The sequence below is a fragment of the Amblyraja radiata genome, chromosome 37 (genome assembly GCF_010909765.2).
Source record: "Amblyraja radiata isolate CabotCenter1 chromosome 37, sAmbRad1.1.pri, whole genome shotgun sequence".
NCBI classification, from domain to species: Eukaryota; Metazoa; Chordata; class Chondrichthyes; order Rajiformes; family Rajidae; genus Amblyraja; species Amblyraja radiata.
The window spans coordinates 4,292,178-4,313,525 of record NC_045992.1 but is presented as its reverse complement, the minus strand read 5'-3'; the positions used below and the strand labels follow the sequence as shown (position 1 = coordinate 4,313,525).

Here is a 21,348-nt window from a genome sequence, read left to right as displayed (position 1 = left end):
AAACACAACACACGATAGAATTTAACATGAACGTCCCCCCACAGTGGAATCAACGTCTTCTACTGTGAGGGAAGGCAGTAAAAGTTCAATCCTCTTCCTCTATGTTCACCCGGGGTCAGGGCCTATTGAGGCCTCCACAGTTGCCGCAGCGGAGGCCTGATGTTTCAGGCCCTCTCGCCGGATGATGGAGCTCCGACCTCAGAAGAACACTCTGATATAAAACAAATATAGGACAATACACAGTACAGGAACAGTCCCGTCGGCCCACAACATCTGTGCTGAACATGTTAAACGAGTTTCCTATGCCTGTACGTTGATCCATATCCCTCCATTCACCACGCACCTCTGTGCCTGTCCAGACGCCTATTAAATGCCATTGTCATATCAGCCTTAACCACCACTCCTGAGAGCCCATTCCAGTCATCCACCTGTGTGAAATCTCTCCCCCACACATCTCCTTTTCAACTTTGCCCATCTCACCTTAGGGTCATGATCTCCAGCCTTTGATATTTCCACCCTGAGAAAATGGTTCTGACTGTCTGCCAAATTTTGAGTGTTTTATTTTAACTTTGAGGTGGAGCAGGTTTGGAAGTCATGGCTTGAAAGGGCGGAACTGGCAGGAATCATTAGGAGCTTTCAAAAGTAACTGAGGTAGCCACTTGATTTGCTCCAGTCGACAAAGTTACAAACTAAACATGGAAAATGCAATGAGCCAGGACACCAATTTGTCAACTAATATGAGGACAAAGGGTCTCTTATGCCCCAAGTGTCTATGCTTCCTTGGGAATAGCCTTCAGATATTACTATGCTGGATAGTTTCTTCCCAGTTGATATCAGGCAACTGTACCATCCTCTCACCAGCTAGAGTGCAGTCCTGACCTGCCATCTACTTCATTGGATCCATGTTCATAAATGATAGGAGGAGAATTCGGCCATTCGGCCCATCAAGTCTACTTTACCATTAATTCATGGCTGATCTATTTTTCCCTTTTAACCCCATTCTCCTGCCTTCTCTCCATAACCCCTGACACACATACTAATCACCATTTGAACTTTGATGTATCTTTAATCTGACTTTTTCTTGCACTAAATGTTGTTCCCTTTATCCTTACCTGTACACTGTGGATGGCTTGACCGTAATCATGTGTAGTGTTTTCTTTGATTGGATACCACACAACAAAAAGCTTTTCACTGTACCTCGTTACCTCGGTACACGTCACAATAATAGACTAAACTAAACTAAACTTAAGCTGCCCAGATTTCAAAATGCTTCTCAAAATGATGTCCAGGTGCAAGGGGAACATAGCCTTTTTTGCTTAAGTCCACCCTCCATCACCAGTTTAAATTCCATTTGGAATGGTTTTGGAGGGAAGAAGAAGAAGAACCTTCTTTTGCAGGTAGTATAATATTTTCTGACCAATGGTTTGTGCTGAGCAGAAGATAATCCCAAGATCAAGATTACATTAAATATAGGGAGGAAACACCTTAAAGCATTACCTGGTGGCAAATACCTGGGATTATAATACTATTTTGTCAGCGTTGGGTTCAAAGCCAATCTTGTTGCGTTGTCTACTTCTTTGTCATTACAGAGTGAGTTACCATAAGATTAAGAGTCAAGAGTCAAGTCATAATTGTCATATGTACAGAACAATGAAATACTTACACGCAATAGCTTAACAGGCCAGTAAACACAGATAGTCTGAAGAAGGATCCCAACCCGAAACGTCACCCATTCCTTCTCTCCAGAGATGCTGCCTGTCCCGCTGAGTTACACCAGCATTTTGTGTCTGTCTTCTAGAACATAGAACAGTACAGCATAGAAATATATAATAATCAAAAAAAGTTCAACAAATTAATAGCCTTAATACTGGTGCAACGAGCCAAGTCCTTTCGTGAATCCAAAGTCCATATGAGTTCATTGGTGCTTAGGTTGGTGTTGCATCTTGTTCAAGAGCCTGATTGCTGAGGGGAAGAAGCTATTCTTGAACCTGATGGTCATGGTTTATAGGCTTCCATGCCTTTTTTCCACGATGGAAGGAGGCCTGGGAGATGTGACTCTTTGATGACACTGGCTGCCTTTTTGAAGCAATGCCTCCTATGGATGCCTTCGATGGTGAGGAGATCAGTACCTGCGATGGACCAGGCAATGTCTACCACTCTCTGTAGTCTCCTTCATGCCTGGGTAACGCAACCAGTCAGCCTGCTCTCTACCTTACACTTGTAGAAGTTCAACAGAGTATTCGTCATCATGCTGAATCTCCTCGTTCGGCTCTTCGTCTTAAAAATCTGACATCCACTGGGATCCATTCAAATTAATTAATACATAATATAGATGAGCAGACAGTTTTATTCCTTGATTTCTTATTTCATTAACTATGAATCAAGAAGAGGCATTAAAAAAAAAATAGAGTCCAGCATGTTGCGTGACCAGATCTCAATTCTCCGAATAGATTTATATTGTAATCTCAAGTAAAATAATGAGTTTTAGTTATTTTATTTTTTATTCTATTCTAAATTTGTTGGTGGAGGTGGGGGTTGGGGGAGGGTGAGGGAGGGTTGGGGTGGGGGTAGGCACCATGGCCTCTAAAGTAATTACAGACTTCTTCTAGACATTGCTGCTGTTGTGGTCATTCAAGGTCCAAAAGTCTCTGACTATAATGAAAAATGTGACACTATTAGTGCTGTGGATTCATGAGACTGTCAGATAGTCACTATATTCAGTAACTAATAGGCTTAAAGTGTGCAACCATTACAGATTTTTGTGAATAAATTGTAAATCAGTATTGATCTTTTTATTGATTAACCTTCATTTCTTAGACATTTATGATGCAAATGACACAATCTCGCTAGCTGTATATGTTATAATAGATTGCACAATGAGGCAGGATTTAATTTGGCCTGAACCCTTAATATGCTATTTCTGTATTTATGACAGAGACTTGACACAATTTTTGTTACTAAAATATTGTAATACCTCCTATCTGAGTATGCGGTAGAATGGATCAAAACTGCTTTCAACTCATTCATTTATTTGGCAAATAGTGTTCATGTATTTTATATTATGATTGTAAAACATTTCTATAACATAGAACAGTACAGCACAAGAACAGGCCCTTCAGCCCATAATGTCTGCACCGAGCATGATGATAAGACCAACATTTATCTGCCTCCACATAATCTATATCCCTCCACTCCATACGTAACCATGTGCTTATCCAAATGTATTTTAAATGCCACCATCCCCATCAGCACAATTCATTTAGTCACCACCCTCTACATAAACAAATACTTGTCCTGCACATCTCCATCGACTCCTTTAAGTCAAGACTAAAAACGTATCTATACTCCCAAGCCTTTCCTGACGTCCACTGAGCGAGGGCTATATGTATATATGTATGTAGTTTGTTTGTTTATACTATTCTTATAACAAATGTAAAGCACTTTGGCCAACAAGAGTTGTTTTTTAAATGTGCTATATAAATAAATGTGACTTGACGACTTGACTTCAAACGTTTCCTCTCTCACTCTAAGCCAATGCCCTCTAGCATTAGATATTTCCATCCTGATAGTAGGCTCTGACTGCCTACCCTCTCCGTGTCTCTCATAATTTAACATTCTTCTACAGATGTTTCCGCAACCTCTAGTGTTCCAGAGAAATCAATATAACTCTGCTCACACCCTCTATTCCAGGCAACATTCCGGTAAACATCCTCCGCACCTTTTTCCAAAGAATCTACTCCCTTCCAATTGATTGATGAGAACTGGATGCTGCATGCCTTTATTTGGTCTTTTGGTACCTTTTCATACCTCTAGATTCTCTCTCCCTTGACTCTCAGTCTGAAGAAGGGTCTCGACCTGAAACACCACCTCTTCTTTTTCTCCAGAGATGCTGCCTGACCCACTGAGTTACTCCAGCATTTTGTGTCTATCTTCGGTATAAACCAGCATCTGCAGTCCCTTCCTACACATAATACTCCAAAATGCAGCCTAACCAAAGTCCGATGAACCTGCATACAAAATTAATATATTTTTCTAAAGAAGAAGACTTCTAAGCGAGAATAGATATCCCCATATCTTCCAATGGGGAGATATTAAATGAGAGTATTGATGAAATAGGAACAATATCAGAAGTGTTGATTTCATGCATAAGCTGACTTATAATGTAAATACTTTGGTGCAGGTTTTGATACCAGGTCAAGATCCTACACTAGTTTCTAGGTGTTGCAGTTCATACCTTTAAAACTCCATTCTGTTACCTCCTGCGACAAACCTCATTTACAGACTATAATTCATGTATTTAATGTCAGGCTTTGATCAGTGGCCTGGCAACACCAAATAATAAATGCATTTTGTTCCACTGTGACAGAGTCTTAAAGAACAAATCGATGTTTTGAACAAAATACTCAGGTTGCACAAGGCCGTCTTTGTGAGCCCGAACACTGGCTACTGATTAATATAATTGTGCGTCTAAAATCATTTTTGCATTGGGGCCACACATTTAACATTGTAGATTAATTGGTTGCCTCTGTTGCAAAAAATCTTAAATTGTTCCACACCCTGTAACAAGCGATTTATGTTGCTGTTCATTGCACATTATAGGAAGCGAATGCAGTTTCAGAAAACAATTTTGTTGTACCACTGCACCTTTAATTAGTTGCTCTTTGGCAATGTATAATACTGTACTGTAAATGGGCAGGCCCCCGTGTCCTAATTTTATGCAGTGGAACTGCCAAGATTTGCTTCCAAGCATCCACTACAGTGAAAAATGGCATGCATTTTCCTGATAGTCCATGTGGTTGCTGAGTATAAATGGCTAATGAATTACAGATGAACATTGACGCAAATTAATCTTTTTGATGTCCCTAGGTTATATGGCAGGCATTTAAAAGTTTAATCAATACACTAAAGTTGAAAACATGCAGGCACTGCAGTTGTTTGGATGTAATAAACATTGGAGGAAAACTGGAGACTTGTACTCAGTGCATGTATCATAATGACAGGTATTTATGTTTAATGGACTAAATATTTTTTACTGGAAGAGAACAAATGTCAGTTTAACTTTGAAGGTTCTGGATTTAAGTTAGCAATGCAGTCTGAGGGAGGTAGATGTCATCTCAAATAGTCTGTAAGGAAGCAAATATCTAAACAATATAATGACTGATTGGTTCTGCCTTCAGTTGGTTAATAATAATGAGGTAAAATTGTCTGTGTTTTTATTTTTACACATTAACTTTTTCTCCATTCTGTAAAATGCGAGGCTGAACTGATTTTGTTTTTCTTTTTCGGTAACCTAGGTTTAACTTTTTTGATACAAGTTAACGTAATGTGTTGGTTAAGCAAGGAATATCTTTCCGAAACAACTGTTGGGTGAGCAGTAACTATGAAGTCCTGTGTCAGTGCAGACTGATAAACAGCCTGGATGAGATATGTCCAGTCTAAAATAACAACTCTGCTACCCACCCCATCTTTGCTTCACCCCATAACTCAGTCTCACATATGGTTATGGATGTCTGTGAACTATGAGTCTATCTTTTTTCTACAGGTATTATTTCAGCCCTTTCACATAATAAGGAAAGCTTAATTGCATTGTTAATTGATTTTTTTTTTGCACAGTGTTATTACCATGATTGATTGCCATGTTGATGAAAATGTTAAATGCAGCCAAAGTTAAAAAAAAAACCCCAGAGCTGTAAGAATTGCCGAGCCTTGTGGTGAACAGATAACCTTGATGTTAAGAGCTACATCCTTTGGATATGTCTTTCCTTGACATATTGATGGCTCTGGAATGGGGAAAGCTGATTGTATGCAGAATACAATCATTAAACGCACTTCAGTAGGCTGTTGATTAATTTGTTTTTTCCTGAAGTTTCTAGTTAAATAGAAGGGCCTCAGTAACCTTAAGAGCGGCAATATTTCAGAGTGGAAATTGAGTATAAACTGATTATTTTTCTTCGCTGCTTCCCTTCTTCACCTCCCCGCACATCAGAAAAAATAAAATTATTTTCCCATCATCACTGCTGCGGAATAATCATTCAACACTGGTAGCTAATCTGAAGACAGCACATGCCCACATCAAAGCCGAGCATGTCAATGTCAGTCAGGGATGTGAAGATGCCCTCCCTGTTTTAAACAAAGTATGACATATGAGGAACAAAGTGTTGATTGTTCCACTGCCAAATAGTACATAATGGAAACATTAGCTTCAAGATAACTTTTAATCTGTCAGACTAATGGGTTCTTAATGTGCATTGGGGTTTAAATGTATGCCAGCCATGTCTGTATAAGGTAATATACTTGCGGCCCAAAGAGGATCTCAATGACTGGATGTTCGACACAATATGGTTTATTATTCTGCATCGGCTCGTCACTTTCTTCCCACGGAGTTGGGGCTGCTTCTCGATTTTTCCAGCAGCAGACTAGATGAAGTGCAAACTTCAGATGGTCTGAAGAAGGGTCTCGACCCAGAACGTCACCTATTCCTTCTCTCCAGAGATGCTGTCTGACCCGCTGAGTTACTCCAGCCTTTTGTGTCTAACTTGAGATGGCCTGTTTGCTTTCCAGTTGTAGATGGACTCGAGCGCAGTTGGATATCACGTCATCACTAATACATTGAACCGAAACCTTATTCGGGAAAGTGCATTTGTACGTTAATTAACCCCACTTGGAAATATCTGCACAAGCCTGTTTCACGGGCTGGCATTGAATCAGTTCAGTACTTGCCTTTATGTTGTGTTCGACATGTGTGCAAAGGAAAATCCAAATGTCAACGTTTCCAGATCAGATTGCAGCCGATTTAATCTCCTCAGTGAGCATGAGGAGATGGATATAGAATCTGACAGTCTTTACATTTGTAATAGGCATCATCTGTACCTAATTTTGGTTTGTTAAGTTGTAAGTTATCAAAGTTAACATAAATAAATAGAATAAAGGCATATATTAAGAAAGTACATTCACATCACATTCCTCTTAGTGTCATTTTCAATTTGTCCATTCTGGACATGTAACTAAACAAGTTGGCACGGGCAGTGAATATATCTTTGGTCTCTACCAATTATTGCTTATGACATCTGGTGAAGCACCAGTGTAAAGAGACAGTATCCTTTTGTTGGAATTGAATATGTTTTTCCTCAACTGCTGTAATCCACACAAGCATGGTGCTATTATTTCAGATTTTTTTTGTAGTAATTGTGACTTCACACCAAGGATTTGTTACACAACTGAAAATCTTGTGGTATAAATTTGTCCATCTCTGCCTGATGGAAACTTTCCCATTGGTGAGAAAGATTCACACACACACACACACACACACACACACACACACACACACACACACACACGCACACACACGCACACACACACACACGCACACACGCACACACACGCACACACACACGCACACACGCACACACACACGCACACACACGCACACACGCACACACACACACACACACACACACACGTGTGTCAGGGTGGCCCAGCTGGTGGACATCCGTCTCACAACACCAGAGGCCCAGGTTCGATTCTGACTTAGCAGCTCTCTGTGTGGAGTTTCCACGTTCTCCCTGTGGCTCCAGGGCTTTCATCCGAGCGCTCCAGTTTCCTCCCACACCCCAAAGACGTGCGGGTTTGTGGATTAATTAGCTACTGTGAAATTCCCCAAATGCGTGGGGAATGGATGAGGAAGTGGGATTACATAGAACTAGTGTGAAGGGGTGATTGTTGGTCAGCATGAACCCGGTGTGTCGAAGGGGCTGTGTCCACGCTGTATCTCCAAACTAAACTGGGATCGCAGGTCAATCTATGTGCTACCTTGGTCTCAATGAGGAAACTAATTCTAGCCAAGCATCCCCCTTAGGGTAGGAACGAGAAAAACAGCCAGGGTTCCCTATCTTGATTGATCGATATCCAAGATCCCCACTACAAGCTTGTGGGCCGATGTTAATGAATCATGTCGGGTGGCACGGTGGAGCAGCGGTAGAGTTGCTGCCTTACAGCACCAGAGACCCGGTTTCAATCCTGACTACGGGTGTATGGAGTCTGTACATTCTCCCCATGGCCTGCATGGGTTTTCTCTGTGATTTCCGGTTTCCTCCCACACTTAGGTTAATTGGCTTGGTATAGATGCAAATTGTCCATAGATAGACACAAAAAGCTGGAGTAACTCAGCGGGGCAGGCAGCATCTATGGGGAGAATGAATGGGTGATTTTTCATGTCGAGACCCTTCTTCAGACAATTGTCCCCAGTGTGTGTAGGATAGCAGGGATCGCCGGTCGGTACAGACTCGGTGGGCTGAAGGGACTGTTTCCGCACTGTATCTCTAAACTAAACTAATGTCTTCATTAATGATGCCCTAGTTGCATTCCAGTCGGGTATCAACCATTTTGCCTTCCTGTCGAGATTTGAGGAGGAATGTTTGTGAAGCAGAGTTTTGTGGAATGTGGCCATCCAGACTCAGCAAATAATTGAAGGCAGCTCTGATAGCAGTTTACAAGAACATTACTGCGACATGTGTTATACATATGTTGTTGTGCATTCACAGTGTGGGTAATTTATCATTTCATCAAGTTTTTTCTCAGATTATTTCAATGCTATGTTGGACACCGAAAATTGGACAGGGGAAACAGAGTAAATAAGCTCAGATGGTCATTGTGTTTTTTTATGGATTCTAATCAATCACACTTGTAAACGAACACCTTCACCATCTCCCAAACTAATAATGCAGCTAGGCATTGTAAGATTCATTACCGCGATTAAATAGTCGACCATTGTCTGCCAGCCAATATTTATTTTTGCATCAGTAATTTGGGAAGGATTTCATACATCATTCGCCCATATGTCCAGTATCAGATTGTGTAAAGCAGCCAGATAGAGGCAGGGGGAGGAAACTGCACTCAAACGGATGGGAACCGTAATGTAACTTGAAATGAGAGAGACTTTAATTTACGATAATGTTGCCAGGACTCGTGGGCCTGTGCCACAGGGAGAGGTTTGGCAGGCGAGGACTTTATTCCTTGGAGCACTGGAGACTTTAAGAGGTGAGTTTATAGAAACTTGCAAAATAATAAGGGGAATAGCTTAGTTTAATTTTAGTTTAGATTTACAGCACGGAAACAGGCCCTTCGGCCCATCGGGCCCGTGCCGACCAGCAATCCCCACACATTAATACTATCCTACACCCACTGGGGACAAGTTTTACATTTACCAAGCCGATTAACTTACAAACCTGTACGTCTTTGGAGTGTGGGAGGAAACCAAAAATCTCGGAGAAAACCCACGTGGGTCACAGCGAGAACGTACAAACTCCATACAGACAGCACCCGTAGTCAGGATTGAACCTGGGTCTCCGGCGCTGCATTCACTTCAAGGAGCAACTCAATCACTGCGCCACCGTGACCAGCCTAATAGATAGGATGAATGTACAGTCTTTTACCCAGAGCAGGGGAATCAAAAACCAAGGGGCATACGTTTAAGATGAGGGGGGGAAGATTTAATGGGAACCTGGGTGGGTAGATGGAACTAGCTGCTAGAGGTGGGCACTAAAACAACATTTAAAAGGCATTTGGATGGGTACATGGACAGGAAAGGTTTTGAGGGATTTGGACAAATGCAGGCAGTTGGGGCTAGCGTAGATGGGGCATCTTGGCATGGACAAGTTGGGCTGAAGGACCTATTTCCATGCTCTGTGACTCTAACTGAGAGATGAACTTCACTTAAGTAAACATAGGAATTGTGAAAATTGGTTCTACGGTTTAAACATTCTTTTTCAATGACGTAACATCAATAAAATGTTGAAGGATAGCTGGGAAGATGGTTCCAGATGCCGCAAATGTTGACGTTGACCCAGTTGTTCTATTGATGAAAACACCAAGGTTTGGCTGATGAGGCTGGAGATCTTCTCTTTGGGTCAAAGAGGATTGGGACAATGGTATTATTAAGACACCTTCTGCACCCTAGCAACTCTAATTCTCTAAGAATGTATCTCCTGTACTTACAGTATTTCCTACACCGGTTAAGTTGTCAGGTTTTCGCCAATCCTACTGCAGATTTATTTTCCATTGGATGGTCAGTTCTTTGTCAATTGTAATCCCTCAGATACTCACAGAGAGATAGGGCAACAAAAGGTTTTATCAGATTCCTCTCTGAACTAATGATACGTAGAGCTCATTGGTTAGAACCTACATCGTGTCGTGCGGCACGGGCAGCTCAGTGGCGCAGCGGCAGAGTTGCTGCCTTACAGCATTTATAGCGCCAGAGACATGGGTTCGATCCCGACTCTGGATGCTGTCTGTACGGAGTTTGCATGACCGTGTGGGTTTTCTCCGAGATCTCCAATCCCTGCACTAGTGCTAATGTGCAGGGATTGCAGGCTAGTGCGGACTCATTGGGTCGAAGGGCCTGTTTCTATGCTCTATCTCTAAACTAAACTGCCCTATAAGATAGACACAAAATGCTGCAGTAACTCAACGGGACAGACAGCATCTCCGGAGAGAAGGAATGGGTGCCTCCACCTGCCTCAGAGGGCGGTGGAGGCAGCTTCTCTGGATGCTTTCAAGAGAGAGCTAGATAGGGCTCTTAAAAATAGTGGAGTCAGGGGATATGGGGAGAAGGCAGGAACGGGATACGGATTGGGGATGATCAGCCATGATCACATTGAATGGCGGTGCTGGCTCGAAGGGCCAAATGGCCTACTCCTGCACCTATTGTCTATTGTCTATTGTGACGTTCAAGGTCGACCCGAAATGTCACCCATTCCTTCTCTCCAGAGATGCTGCCTGTCCCACGGAGTTACTCCAGCATTTTGTGTCCATCTTCGGTTTAAACCAGCATCTGCAGTTCCTTCCTAAACATGCTCTATAATGTGACCCCTCTCAAGTAGTGCAGTGATGGGGGTTAGGATGGTCATAAGATTGACAGTGGTCCCCTCTCCTGATCACCATCCTCCATATGTGGAGATCGACCTTTCTTTCCATCGTGTCCATGTTGAGTCAACCTCTTGGTGCATCTGACTGCAGAAACAATAGTGACATTACCAATAACTATTAGATGGTATTAGCAAAGTCATTCATGCCTGCTTGGATGTTGATTATTGGATGTATAATTCAATAGCAGTTGAGTACTGCAGAACAGAAGGGAGAAAGAAACAATATCATTAATTACCAATGAAATAGCCTTGCTCAGTTTCAATGATCGTCTTGTCGGCGGCTTCAAATAAGGCACAAAAAAATGATACAATGTACACTGATGGCACATCATTAACAAGCTAGTTATCCATTATTCCCCAATTAATCCCAAAACAATCACTCTCAAGGGTTTCTTTTTATTAAACAAAAAGACTATTTAATAGAAATAAGACAAATTATTAAGTGTCTTACAAGTTTCCGGAACCTCACCTTCTCAGCCACGTTGTACTCACTCTGTCTACAATCTCCTCCGGTTCTTTGCAAGCCGAAAGTTTGACTGTTCTGAAGCAACACTCCCTTTCATAAAGCAGACGGTCCCTTTATTTGCATGGCATCTTGAATTCCTATTTTAAATTGGCTTTTCTTTTTATTGCCCCTTTGAACTTGAGGTTTATCAGGTGTATGTGAAAGCTGTAAAATATGATTTGTTATTGAATCTAAGCCACACTGCCTGGTGTGGTCTCCCTCTCTGTCTTTCTCTGTCTCTCTGTCTCTCTGTCTCTCTGTCTCTGTCTCTGTCTCTGTCTCTGTCTCTGTCTCTGTCTCTCTCTGTATCTGTCTCGCTCTCTGTCTATCACTCTCTCATTCCCTATCTCTCTCTCTTCCTCTCTCTCTCATTCTCTCTCTCTCTCTCTCTCTCTCTCTCTCTCTCTCTCTCTCTCTCTCTCTCGCTCTCTCTCTCTCTCTCTCCCTCTCTCTCCATCTCTCTCCCTCTCTTTCACCACCTCTCTCTCCCTCTCTCTCCCTCTCTCTCTCTCCCTCTCTCTCCCTCTCTCTCTCTCTCTCTCTCCCTCCCTGTCCCTCTCTCTCTCTCTCTCTCTCTCTCTCTCTCTCTCTCTCTCTCGAAAAATATGAACCAATTTCCAAGCGCAGGAGCAGAAATGTCAGCTGACTTTTACTGTCACTAGCTCTCTCACCTTTATCCCCGGGCGAACTACAGCAGCTGGGATTTATTTTCCACTGCCAGACAGTCCGGCTGCCTTACAATACATCCAGAAATTAACTTTCTTTAATATTCCAAGCCATTATTCGAGGTGACAGCTGCTGGCACGTTGCTGTACAGAGCACCTCAAGTAGCAAGAGTTATCAGAAAAATGAGTGTCCCATCATTGCAAGCTCACAATGTAGAATGACTGAGGTTATCCTAAGGCCTCCGAGTCCCAACATCCCTGACAGAACCGCTGGTAACATAAAACTTGACTACAGTTTGTAATGTTGGCTGGGGAAAGCTAGGCAGAGGAGCAGCAGAGGATGCTGCAAGTGATAGGCAATGATGTCAGATTCAGTTAGGAGTGCAGACAGTGTTCGAATATGGTTGGCACTAATATGGTACCAGTATCTTTCTCCTCATCTCTGTTTTCTGTCACGACTCACAATTCTGGGCCTGTCTCCACAACTGACAGTGTCTTTTCAGATCAGGTTATTGCCAGCACAGAGTGCACTTTGCACATCATCACTCAACTGTTTTGTTTGAAGCCTCGTCTTTTGTCATTAATGCACTTGATATCTATTTAAAACTGACGGAGAATATGTGATCTGTTTTCCTGTCTCGAGATCATTGACAATATTAATACCACATGTCCTTGCTTCATTTTCTAAGCGCTGACACCTAACTACAGTCTCTTGCATTCATCAAGTGGCTCTTTCACCAGCATGTCTGTTAGCAGTCCTGCTTCTAATCCGTCAGCAACACCACCAGATAGCAATCACAAACTGTTAACATAAGCTACAAAAACATATCCTTAGCAAGTCACTTCATTTATTTTGGTTTGGTGGCGAGGGTGAGGTGGATGAGATGAGTGCCAGGTTCGAGGAAGGAAGGCAGGCTAAGCCTGGCGTACAAAAGGGCAAATGCCAAAAGTGTTTCTGGAAAGGATTTCTGCGAATAGCCTGAAGACGTCGAGCATTGAACCCTGTCCCGATAATCCCGGAGTTATGATTTTTGCGACCCATTGCAACCGAGCAAGTCCTGAGCTACCGAGGTGATCAATAGAGTGTTTAGAAACATAGAAAATAGGTGCAGGAGTAGGCCATTCGGCCCTTCGAGCCTGCACCGCCATTCGATATGATCATGGCTGATCATCCAACTCAGTAACCTGTACCTGCTTTCTCTCCATCCCTTTAGCCACAAGGGCCACATCTAACTCCCTCTTAAATATAGCCAATGAACTGGCCTCAACTACCTTCTGTGGCAGAGAATTCCACAGATTCACCACTCTCTGTGTAAAAAAATGATTTTCTCATCTCGGTCCTAAAAGACTTCCCTCTTATCCTTAAACTGTGACCCCTAGTTCTGAACTTCCCCAACATCGGGAATAATCTTCCTGCATCTAGCCTGTCCAACCCCTTAAGAATTTTGTAAGTTTCTATAAGATCCCCCCTCAATCTTCTGAATTCTAGCGAGTACAAGCCGAGTCTATCCAGTCTTTCTTCATATGCAAGTCCTGCCATCCCAGGAATCAGTCTGGTGAACCTTCTCTGTACTCCCTCTATGGCAAGAATGTCTTTCCTCAGATTAGGAGACCAAAACTGTACGCAATACTCCAGGTGTAAACATAGAAACATAGAAACATAGAAATTAGGTGCAGGAGTAGGCCATTCGGCCCTTCGAGCCTGCACCGCCATTCAATATGATCATGACTGATCATCCAACTCAGTATCCCGTACCTGCCTTCTCTCCATACCCTCTGATCCCCTTAGCCACAAGGGCCACATCCAACTCCCTCTTAAATATAGCCAATGAACTGGCCCCGACTACCCTCTGTGGCAGGGAGTTCCAGAGATTCACCACTCTCTGTGTGAAAAAAGTTCTTCTCATCTCGGTTTTAAAGGATTTCCCCCTTATCCTTAAGCTGTGACCCCTTGTCCTGGACTTCCCCAACATCGGGAGCAATCTTCCTGCATCTAGCCTGTCCAACCCCTTAAGAATTTTGTAAGTTTCTATAAGATCCCCTCTCAATCTCCTAAATTCTAGAGAGTATAAACCAAGTCTATCCAGTCTTTCTTCATAAGACTGTCCTGACATCCCAGGAATCAGTCTGGTGAACCTTCTCTGCACTCCCTCTATGGCAATAATGTCCTTCCTCAGATTTGGAGACCAAAACTGTACGCAATACTCCAGGTGTGGTCTCACCAAGACCCTGTACAACTGCAGTAGAACCTCCCTGCTCCTATACTCAAATCCTTTTGCTATGAATGCTAACATACCATTTGCTTTCTTCACTGCCTGCTGCACCTGCATTCCTACTTTCAATGACTGGTGTACCATGACACCCAGGTCTCATTGCATCTCCCCTTTTCCTAATCGGCCACCATTCAGATAATAGTCTACTTTCCTGTTTTTGACACCAAAGTGGATAACCTCACATTTATCCACATTATACTGCATCTGCCATGCATTTGCCCACTCACCCAACCTATCCAAGTCACCTTGCATCCTCCTAGCATCCTCCTTACAGCTAACACTGCCCCCCAGCTTCGTGTCAGCCGCAAACTTGGAGATGTTGCATTCAATTCCCTCATCCAGATCATTAATATATATTGTAAATAGCTGGGGTCCCAGCACTGAGCCTTGCGGTACCCCACTAGTCACTGCCTGCCATTGTGAAAAGGACCCGTTTACTCCTACTCTTTGCAGTTTGCCGTTTCTGGAGTTGAGTTCCATGCCTGGTTGACCTCTTGGGCCAGAGTGTAAGTGGCAAGCAGACCATCATTAGACTGGTTTGCTGCAGTGCCCTGATCATTGTTACGGCACCGTTGTATCATTTCTCTCTCTCTTTCCCAGCTACATCTTCGTGCTCTGGAAGAAGTGAGAAAAAGGTATAGCATAAAACTGACGCTAAAATTGCAATGTACCATATTGTGGGGATCTTGACTTCACTGAGAAACCCAGCATTTATCGACCATCCATAATAGAGTGGCTCCTTGGGCAATTTTTGAGTCAACGACATTTTTTCGCGGATAAGAAATCATATTAAGGTTTTGCAAATAGAACAAAGATATGTGGCAGTTTAATGAGCCAGTCAAATGACAATAAATCGGATGCATAGAATTAATCAATAATTTAATATTTAACATTTTGGGTGTCAGGACAAACGAGAAATAAATTTAATCTTTTGGACAGTTGACACATCATCCTTGCACGTTGGCTCTGTCTCCCTGAGATAAACGCGATTGTGCCATACATCTCCTGAGTCATTATTTTCCCACATGTAATCTTTTCAAGGATTCTGTTTCCCTCCTTGACACTGTTCAATCATCATTTCTCTCCACGAGCCTGTCAATTCCTTCTGGAGATCATTGTGAGTGATGTTCTTCTCCTGAGATCAGTCCTCCCTGACATCTGGGGAGGAAAATGATAGACTGATTTCGCGTGCTGCTAAAAGACTAAAATGGATCCGTGATGAAAAAAAAAAGTCGACCAAATTAAATTACACAAAGCTTGTCAATTTATTACAAGAGAGATACAGCTTAACTATTTGAAGAGCGTTATTTTTCCTTTGCGTTCGTAGGTAATGGCCTTTGTCCCTGGCTAGGTTGTGCATGAAAAAAGAATGAAAGAAACTAAATCTATTTCAAGGTGCAGGGAAGGTATTTAACGGGACTTTTTAGCTTTAAGTGTGGAGATATAGCGCGGAAACAGGCCCTTTGGCCCAATGAGTCTGCGTCAACCAGCAATCCCCGCACACTAATACTATCCTGCACACACTAGGGACAAGTTGAAGACTTGTCCATAGGGTGTGCATGATAGTGTTAGTCTCCTAGTGACTGAGGTTGGGTCTCGATACAAAACGTCTATTCCTTTTTCTCCAGTACCGCCTGACCCGTCGAGTTACTGCTGCTCTCTGTGTCTATCATAGGGACAATTTGCAATTTTACCAAGCTGATTAGCCTACAAACCTGCACGTCTCTCAGTGTGGGAGGAAATACTCGTGGATGTCTCGTAGCGGCTCGAGGTACGAGCAAAAAGTAACAATTTTTTCCATCACTAGTATTTTTTTACTCGTGGGCATTTTTTGCAGGATGTCCCGAGTACCTACCGTTAGCATTACGAGCCGCTAGGAGACATCCACAAACTCCTACGGACCCACTACGGACATTTTCCGAGTTCGAATCAGGGGAAAACTCGGGAGAACTCTTGAATTACCTCGTACAGTGGGACGGGGCTTAATTGGACTATATGCAACAAAAGCTTTCACTGTACCTCGGTACATGTGACAATAAACTAAACCAAAATAAAACAACTAAACCAATCTAAGGGGAGTTAATGGAGAATGTGGGGAGAATTAACCCTCCACCAACATCACGACCCAGGTGTGGAACATGCTAACTCCATATCGACAGTAGCAGAGGTCAGGATTGGTGTGAGTGGGTGTTTGATAGGGCCGAAGGGCCTACATCTGTGCTGTTTCACCCAATGAATCTCGATGGTTCTAGTTCTAGTGCTGCTATCTTGCGCTACAGACACCTCAATGTTTTCAATACCTGTCCCTCTAATTGTTTAGCTCAGCGGGACAGGCAGCATCCCTGGAGAGAAGGAATGTGTGACGTTTCGGGTCGAGACCCTTCTTCCGACTGATGTCAGGGGAGTAGTCGGGTCAGAGATTAAAATGTAGTCAGAGTGAGGCCTAGTGCAAATTGGAGGAACAGCACCTCATATTTTGCTCACACCCCAGCAGTATGAACATTGACCACTAAGTTCAAGTAGCCCTTGCTCTCCCCTCTCTCTCTATCCTCTCCCCCATCCCAGTTCTCCGACCATTCTTACCGTCTCCGACTACATTTTATCTCTGTACCGCCCAGTCCCCTGACATCAGTCTGAAGAAGGGTCTCGACCCGAAACGTCACCCATTCCTTCTCTCCAGAGGTGCTGCCTGTCCCGCTGAGTTACTCCAGCTTTTTGTGTCTATCTTCGATTTAAACCAACATCTCCACTTTTTTCCTACCCCTCTCATAGTTTATTTCTATATCCAGTGAACACAGTCAGCCTCTGCGTAATAAATTTAAATTTCAACACATTCGTACTATGGATTGGAGCTGGATACCGAATGTACTATGTATTTTAGTGTTCAAAGTTTAAAGGCTTCAGAGATAACTTCCACTGTAACAGTGCAGATGGAAGCCAAATATATGCTGAGGGAAATGTTCTAACTCTGTCGCACACTTGCCCGACCATTAGATTTTATCTGCAGGCGCTGTTCCTTGAGATAAGCTTATGTAAAGGCTTTGTGTCTTTCTACAGTCCATGGTGACAGGCCGGCTAATTGAAGTGCTTAGTGTGTCAGACAGAACAACTTTATTCCCAGTTTGGCCATCCAGCGATATAATCTGTTCTGTGAGGGTGATTTCCACCTATGGAGCAGCCAAACACTTTACCACTGCAATAAGCAGACACAAAACGCTGGAGTAACTCAGCGGGTCGGGCGGCATCTCTGGAGAAAAGGAAGAGGTGAGGTTTCAGGTCGTGTCCCTGCATCAGACAATACACAGACTGCTGGAGGTACTCAGCAAGTCAATCAGCATCTGTGTGGGAAATGGACAGGCGGCGTTTCAGGTCCGGACATTTCTTTCAGCGCAAAACGTATTCTGATGCAATTCTGGTCACCCCATTGTGTTATGAGGAGAAGACAGGAGAATGGGGTTCGGAGGGAGATAGATCAGCCATGAAAGAATGGCACAGTAGACTTGATGGGCCCAATGGCCTAATACTGCTCCTATCACTTATGAACACGAACTTATGAATAATGTGGAAGCTTCTTAGATGGTGCAGAGGAGGTTTATCCGAACGCTGCTTGGATTAGAGGGTTTCTGCTGCAGGGAGAAGTTGGATAGACTTGGATTGTTTTCTCTGGAACATGTGAGGTTGAGGGGAGACTTGATAGAAGTATATGAAATTATGAGGGGCATAAATAGGATAGATATTCTGAACCTTTGTCCCGGGGTGGGGATGTCGAACACCAGAGAGCATGGCCTTAAGACGAGAGGGAGACAATATAATGGAGAGTAGACAAAAATGCTGGAGAAACTCAGCGGGTGAGGCAGCATCTATGGAGCGAAGGAATAGGTGACGTTTCGGGTCACCTATTCCTTCGCTCCATAGATGCTGCCTCACCCGCTGAGTATCTCCAGCATTTTTGCCTACCTTCGATTTTTCCAGCACCTGCAGTTCTTTCTTAAACAATATAATGGGGAAGTGAGGGGCAAGTTTTTTTTTAACACAGAGATTAATGGGGGGGGGGGGCTGTAACGCATTGCCAGAGGTGGTGGTGGAGGCAGATATGAGAGAGGCATTTAAGAAACTTTTAAATTAGGCACATGGATTTGCAGGTAATGGAGGGATATGGACCACTTGCAGGCAGATGAGATCAGTTCAGCTTTGCATGATGTTCGGCACTAACATTATGGGTCGAAGGGCCCGTTCCTGTGCTGTGCAGTTCTGTGTCTTATGTTCGATATTCTTTCAATGAACCTCAATCCCAGCATAGAAGATCAGGCATAGATTAGTGCTATGGTGAATTGTACAATGAAGTGATCATTCTTGGAAATGGTAAAATCTAAGTTTATTTCTCTTCTGTTTTTAAAGACTGTGAAGATAATTGATTCACTGTCATCTTGTTTTGCCTTTGCAGGTATCTTTGCGAAATGCCGCTATGCGTACCACGGAAAACATTCGGAGGGGAACAGGTTCATTCGGGACGACCAGCTTTGAGAACGCTCCCATTCACTGCCCGTGTATATATTTTTTTGGGGGTAAAAAGATGACTTCTTTTTTCCAAAATAGGAAGGAGAGAGAAAAAAAATAAATCACAGAGAGAATACAACTTCAGCCTGCCAGTGTCTTCTGCTGACTTTGCCATGCTGTCAAGATCAACCTTTCATTCCAGTCTGAGCAGCCATATAGAATTTGACATGATTGCCTTTAAGCAGGTCCCCTGTAACGCCATGACAGGCAGCTGTATGCCTGACAGGATGAGCCTGATGATGGATTGCCTTGTAGAACTGCTGCTCATGTGAGGCCAGAGGTCACAGCTGATGTTGAACTGAGCATTCTTATTGCATCACCACCAAGTTCCAGAAAGTCACATTAAGCCCCTGCACAACTCATTAGAATGACTTGTTGTTGAGTAATGGGAAAATTCTCTTGCATTTTATAGATGACCATGGACACGATGAAATAAATAGTCATACTAAACTGTAAATCCCTCTGACTGACCAACATTATTTCAGGGATTTTATCCTGATTTATGTTTGCCTTGTGGGTCTTATTTTGATGTTGGAAAGATTAAATATCAACCCCATTAGATGAGCTTCTCTTTTTAACTTTGATCAGTGAAGGCTCACGAACAAAATTGACAACTCTGGCAGGCTGGATAGATTATACTTGTATCTCTGTGTGGTTTTGACTTTCGTTTCTATGCGAAACCGGTCTATCTTCACAGTTTTTTTTTTCATGCAGAAGAACATAACTGAACTGTGTGCAAAGATATATTTGCGATATTATATTTGTGCTGCATATTTAATTAAAATCTACAATTTATCCCCACTGTAAAAGGTGAAAAAATATTTTGGGGCTTTTTTCTGTGTTCACTGCTGTTCAGTTGCAGTCCAATATATTTTTTTATATGAAAACAATCTAGCATTGAGATAATGCACAGCATTAATTCAGTATTTGGACTTCTACAGCAGTTATCTTTTTTAACAGTGCAGTGTGCCATTGAATTCATATGTAATTCTGGAATGGATATGTTCCTGTTTTATATTTAGCAATGACTAAATGGTTCAGTCTGTATACTTTTCCACACAGTACACCCATTGTTGTTCTCTCCCATTTAATGGAGTAACTAAATATTTGCATGCATGTTTTTCACTAAATAGTTTTCTTGGCCTCTTGCATTTGATATAGAAGATGTTCCAAGTATCTTGTTTACAGTTTACAGTGGATTCATTGACAAGTGATGACCAAAATTTACTCTAAACAAGATGAAATTTATGCGTATATATTTATATATACTAAGACTATTATGTTACATTGTTTTGATTTAAAAACTAACAAAGTAGGTCTCACAGCTTAATTAATCTCTTTATGTCCAATGATTGCACTAAGATAAGCTCCAGTCTTCAGCCAAAGTTATTTGCAACAATTTGTTATTGAGCTCAAATGGCTGTTTCACTTTTACCAAATAAAAGCATTAACCAAAATGTTGGATTCTTCTTGGTTGTGACACAGACATTTGCTCTGCTTCAAGTCTTTAGAGTGATGTGCAAGATTAACCACAGGAAAAGCATTTCAGACATGGACAGACTCTGCAATATGTGCCGCCACTTTGTACACTTGCTCTCTGGTTGCTGATTTTATTTTTAATGCACATTTTTCCATTTATTTCAGTGGTGTAAAAATGAAAAGATAACAGATTTATAACATTTTATTTTAGAAGTTTACTGTTGATAACCAGATTCAGAAACAGCTCCTTCCCTGCAGTTAACATGATTACCGAACAGTCCTCCTATCAGATAGGATTTTGGCCAAATCTCCCAACCTATCTCACTGTAGCTCTTGCAATTTTTAAAACTCTACTTTCTCAGTAAAAGTAACGCTATAATGCTGTAACACTATATTCTACACTCTGGAATTTTTCTCTGTACTATCTCTTATACTTGTGTAATACATGATCGTACTCATGCATAGTATGATTTGACTGGATAGCATGCAAACAAAGTTTTTCACTGTAGCGATATATGTGCCAATAATAAACTAATTACATTTTGTGTTTAAGCACAGACCAGTCAAGATGCACCAATTATGCAAGTTTTTTACCACTTTATTTGGGCAACCAAATCCATTGACATTTTTCCTTTGATTATTAGGCTTAAGCCCCTGTCCCACAGGCGATTTTTTCGGCGACTGCAGGCGACTAGGCTGTCGGCACATGGTCGCGGGGTGACACGGGTCGTGAGTCGTCTCCACAAGTCGCCTAAAGAGTCGTAACGTTTTTCTGGTCGCCGCTGGATTTTGAAATGGTCAAAATATTTCGGCAACTGTGGGCTTGACATAACAGTCTGTCTGTCGTAGGTGCTGTCATAGGTTGTCGCCAGGATGTCGCAGGTTGTCGCCAGGTGACGTTGGTTGTCACCAGGTGCTGACTTTGGTGAATTCCATTGGCAATTATC

The 21,348-nt window shown here is 42.5% G+C and overlaps 1 protein-coding gene across 1 annotated transcript in view; it reads left to right on the top strand.

Moving 5' to 3' along the window:
- Nucleotides 1–20,379, top strand: part of lrmda (leucine rich melanocyte differentiation associated) — a 645,680-nt gene extending 625,301 nt beyond the window's left edge. Inside the window, exon 7 of the mRNA XM_033012480.1 lies at nt 18,810–20,379. Within this exon, the coding sequence (XP_032868371.1) occupies nt 18,810–18,889 (80 nt within the window). The 3' untranslated portion in view covers nt 18,890–20,379. The remainder of the gene's footprint in view (nt 1–18,809) is intronic.
- The last annotated feature ends 969 nt before the right edge of the window (nt 20,380–21,348 follow it).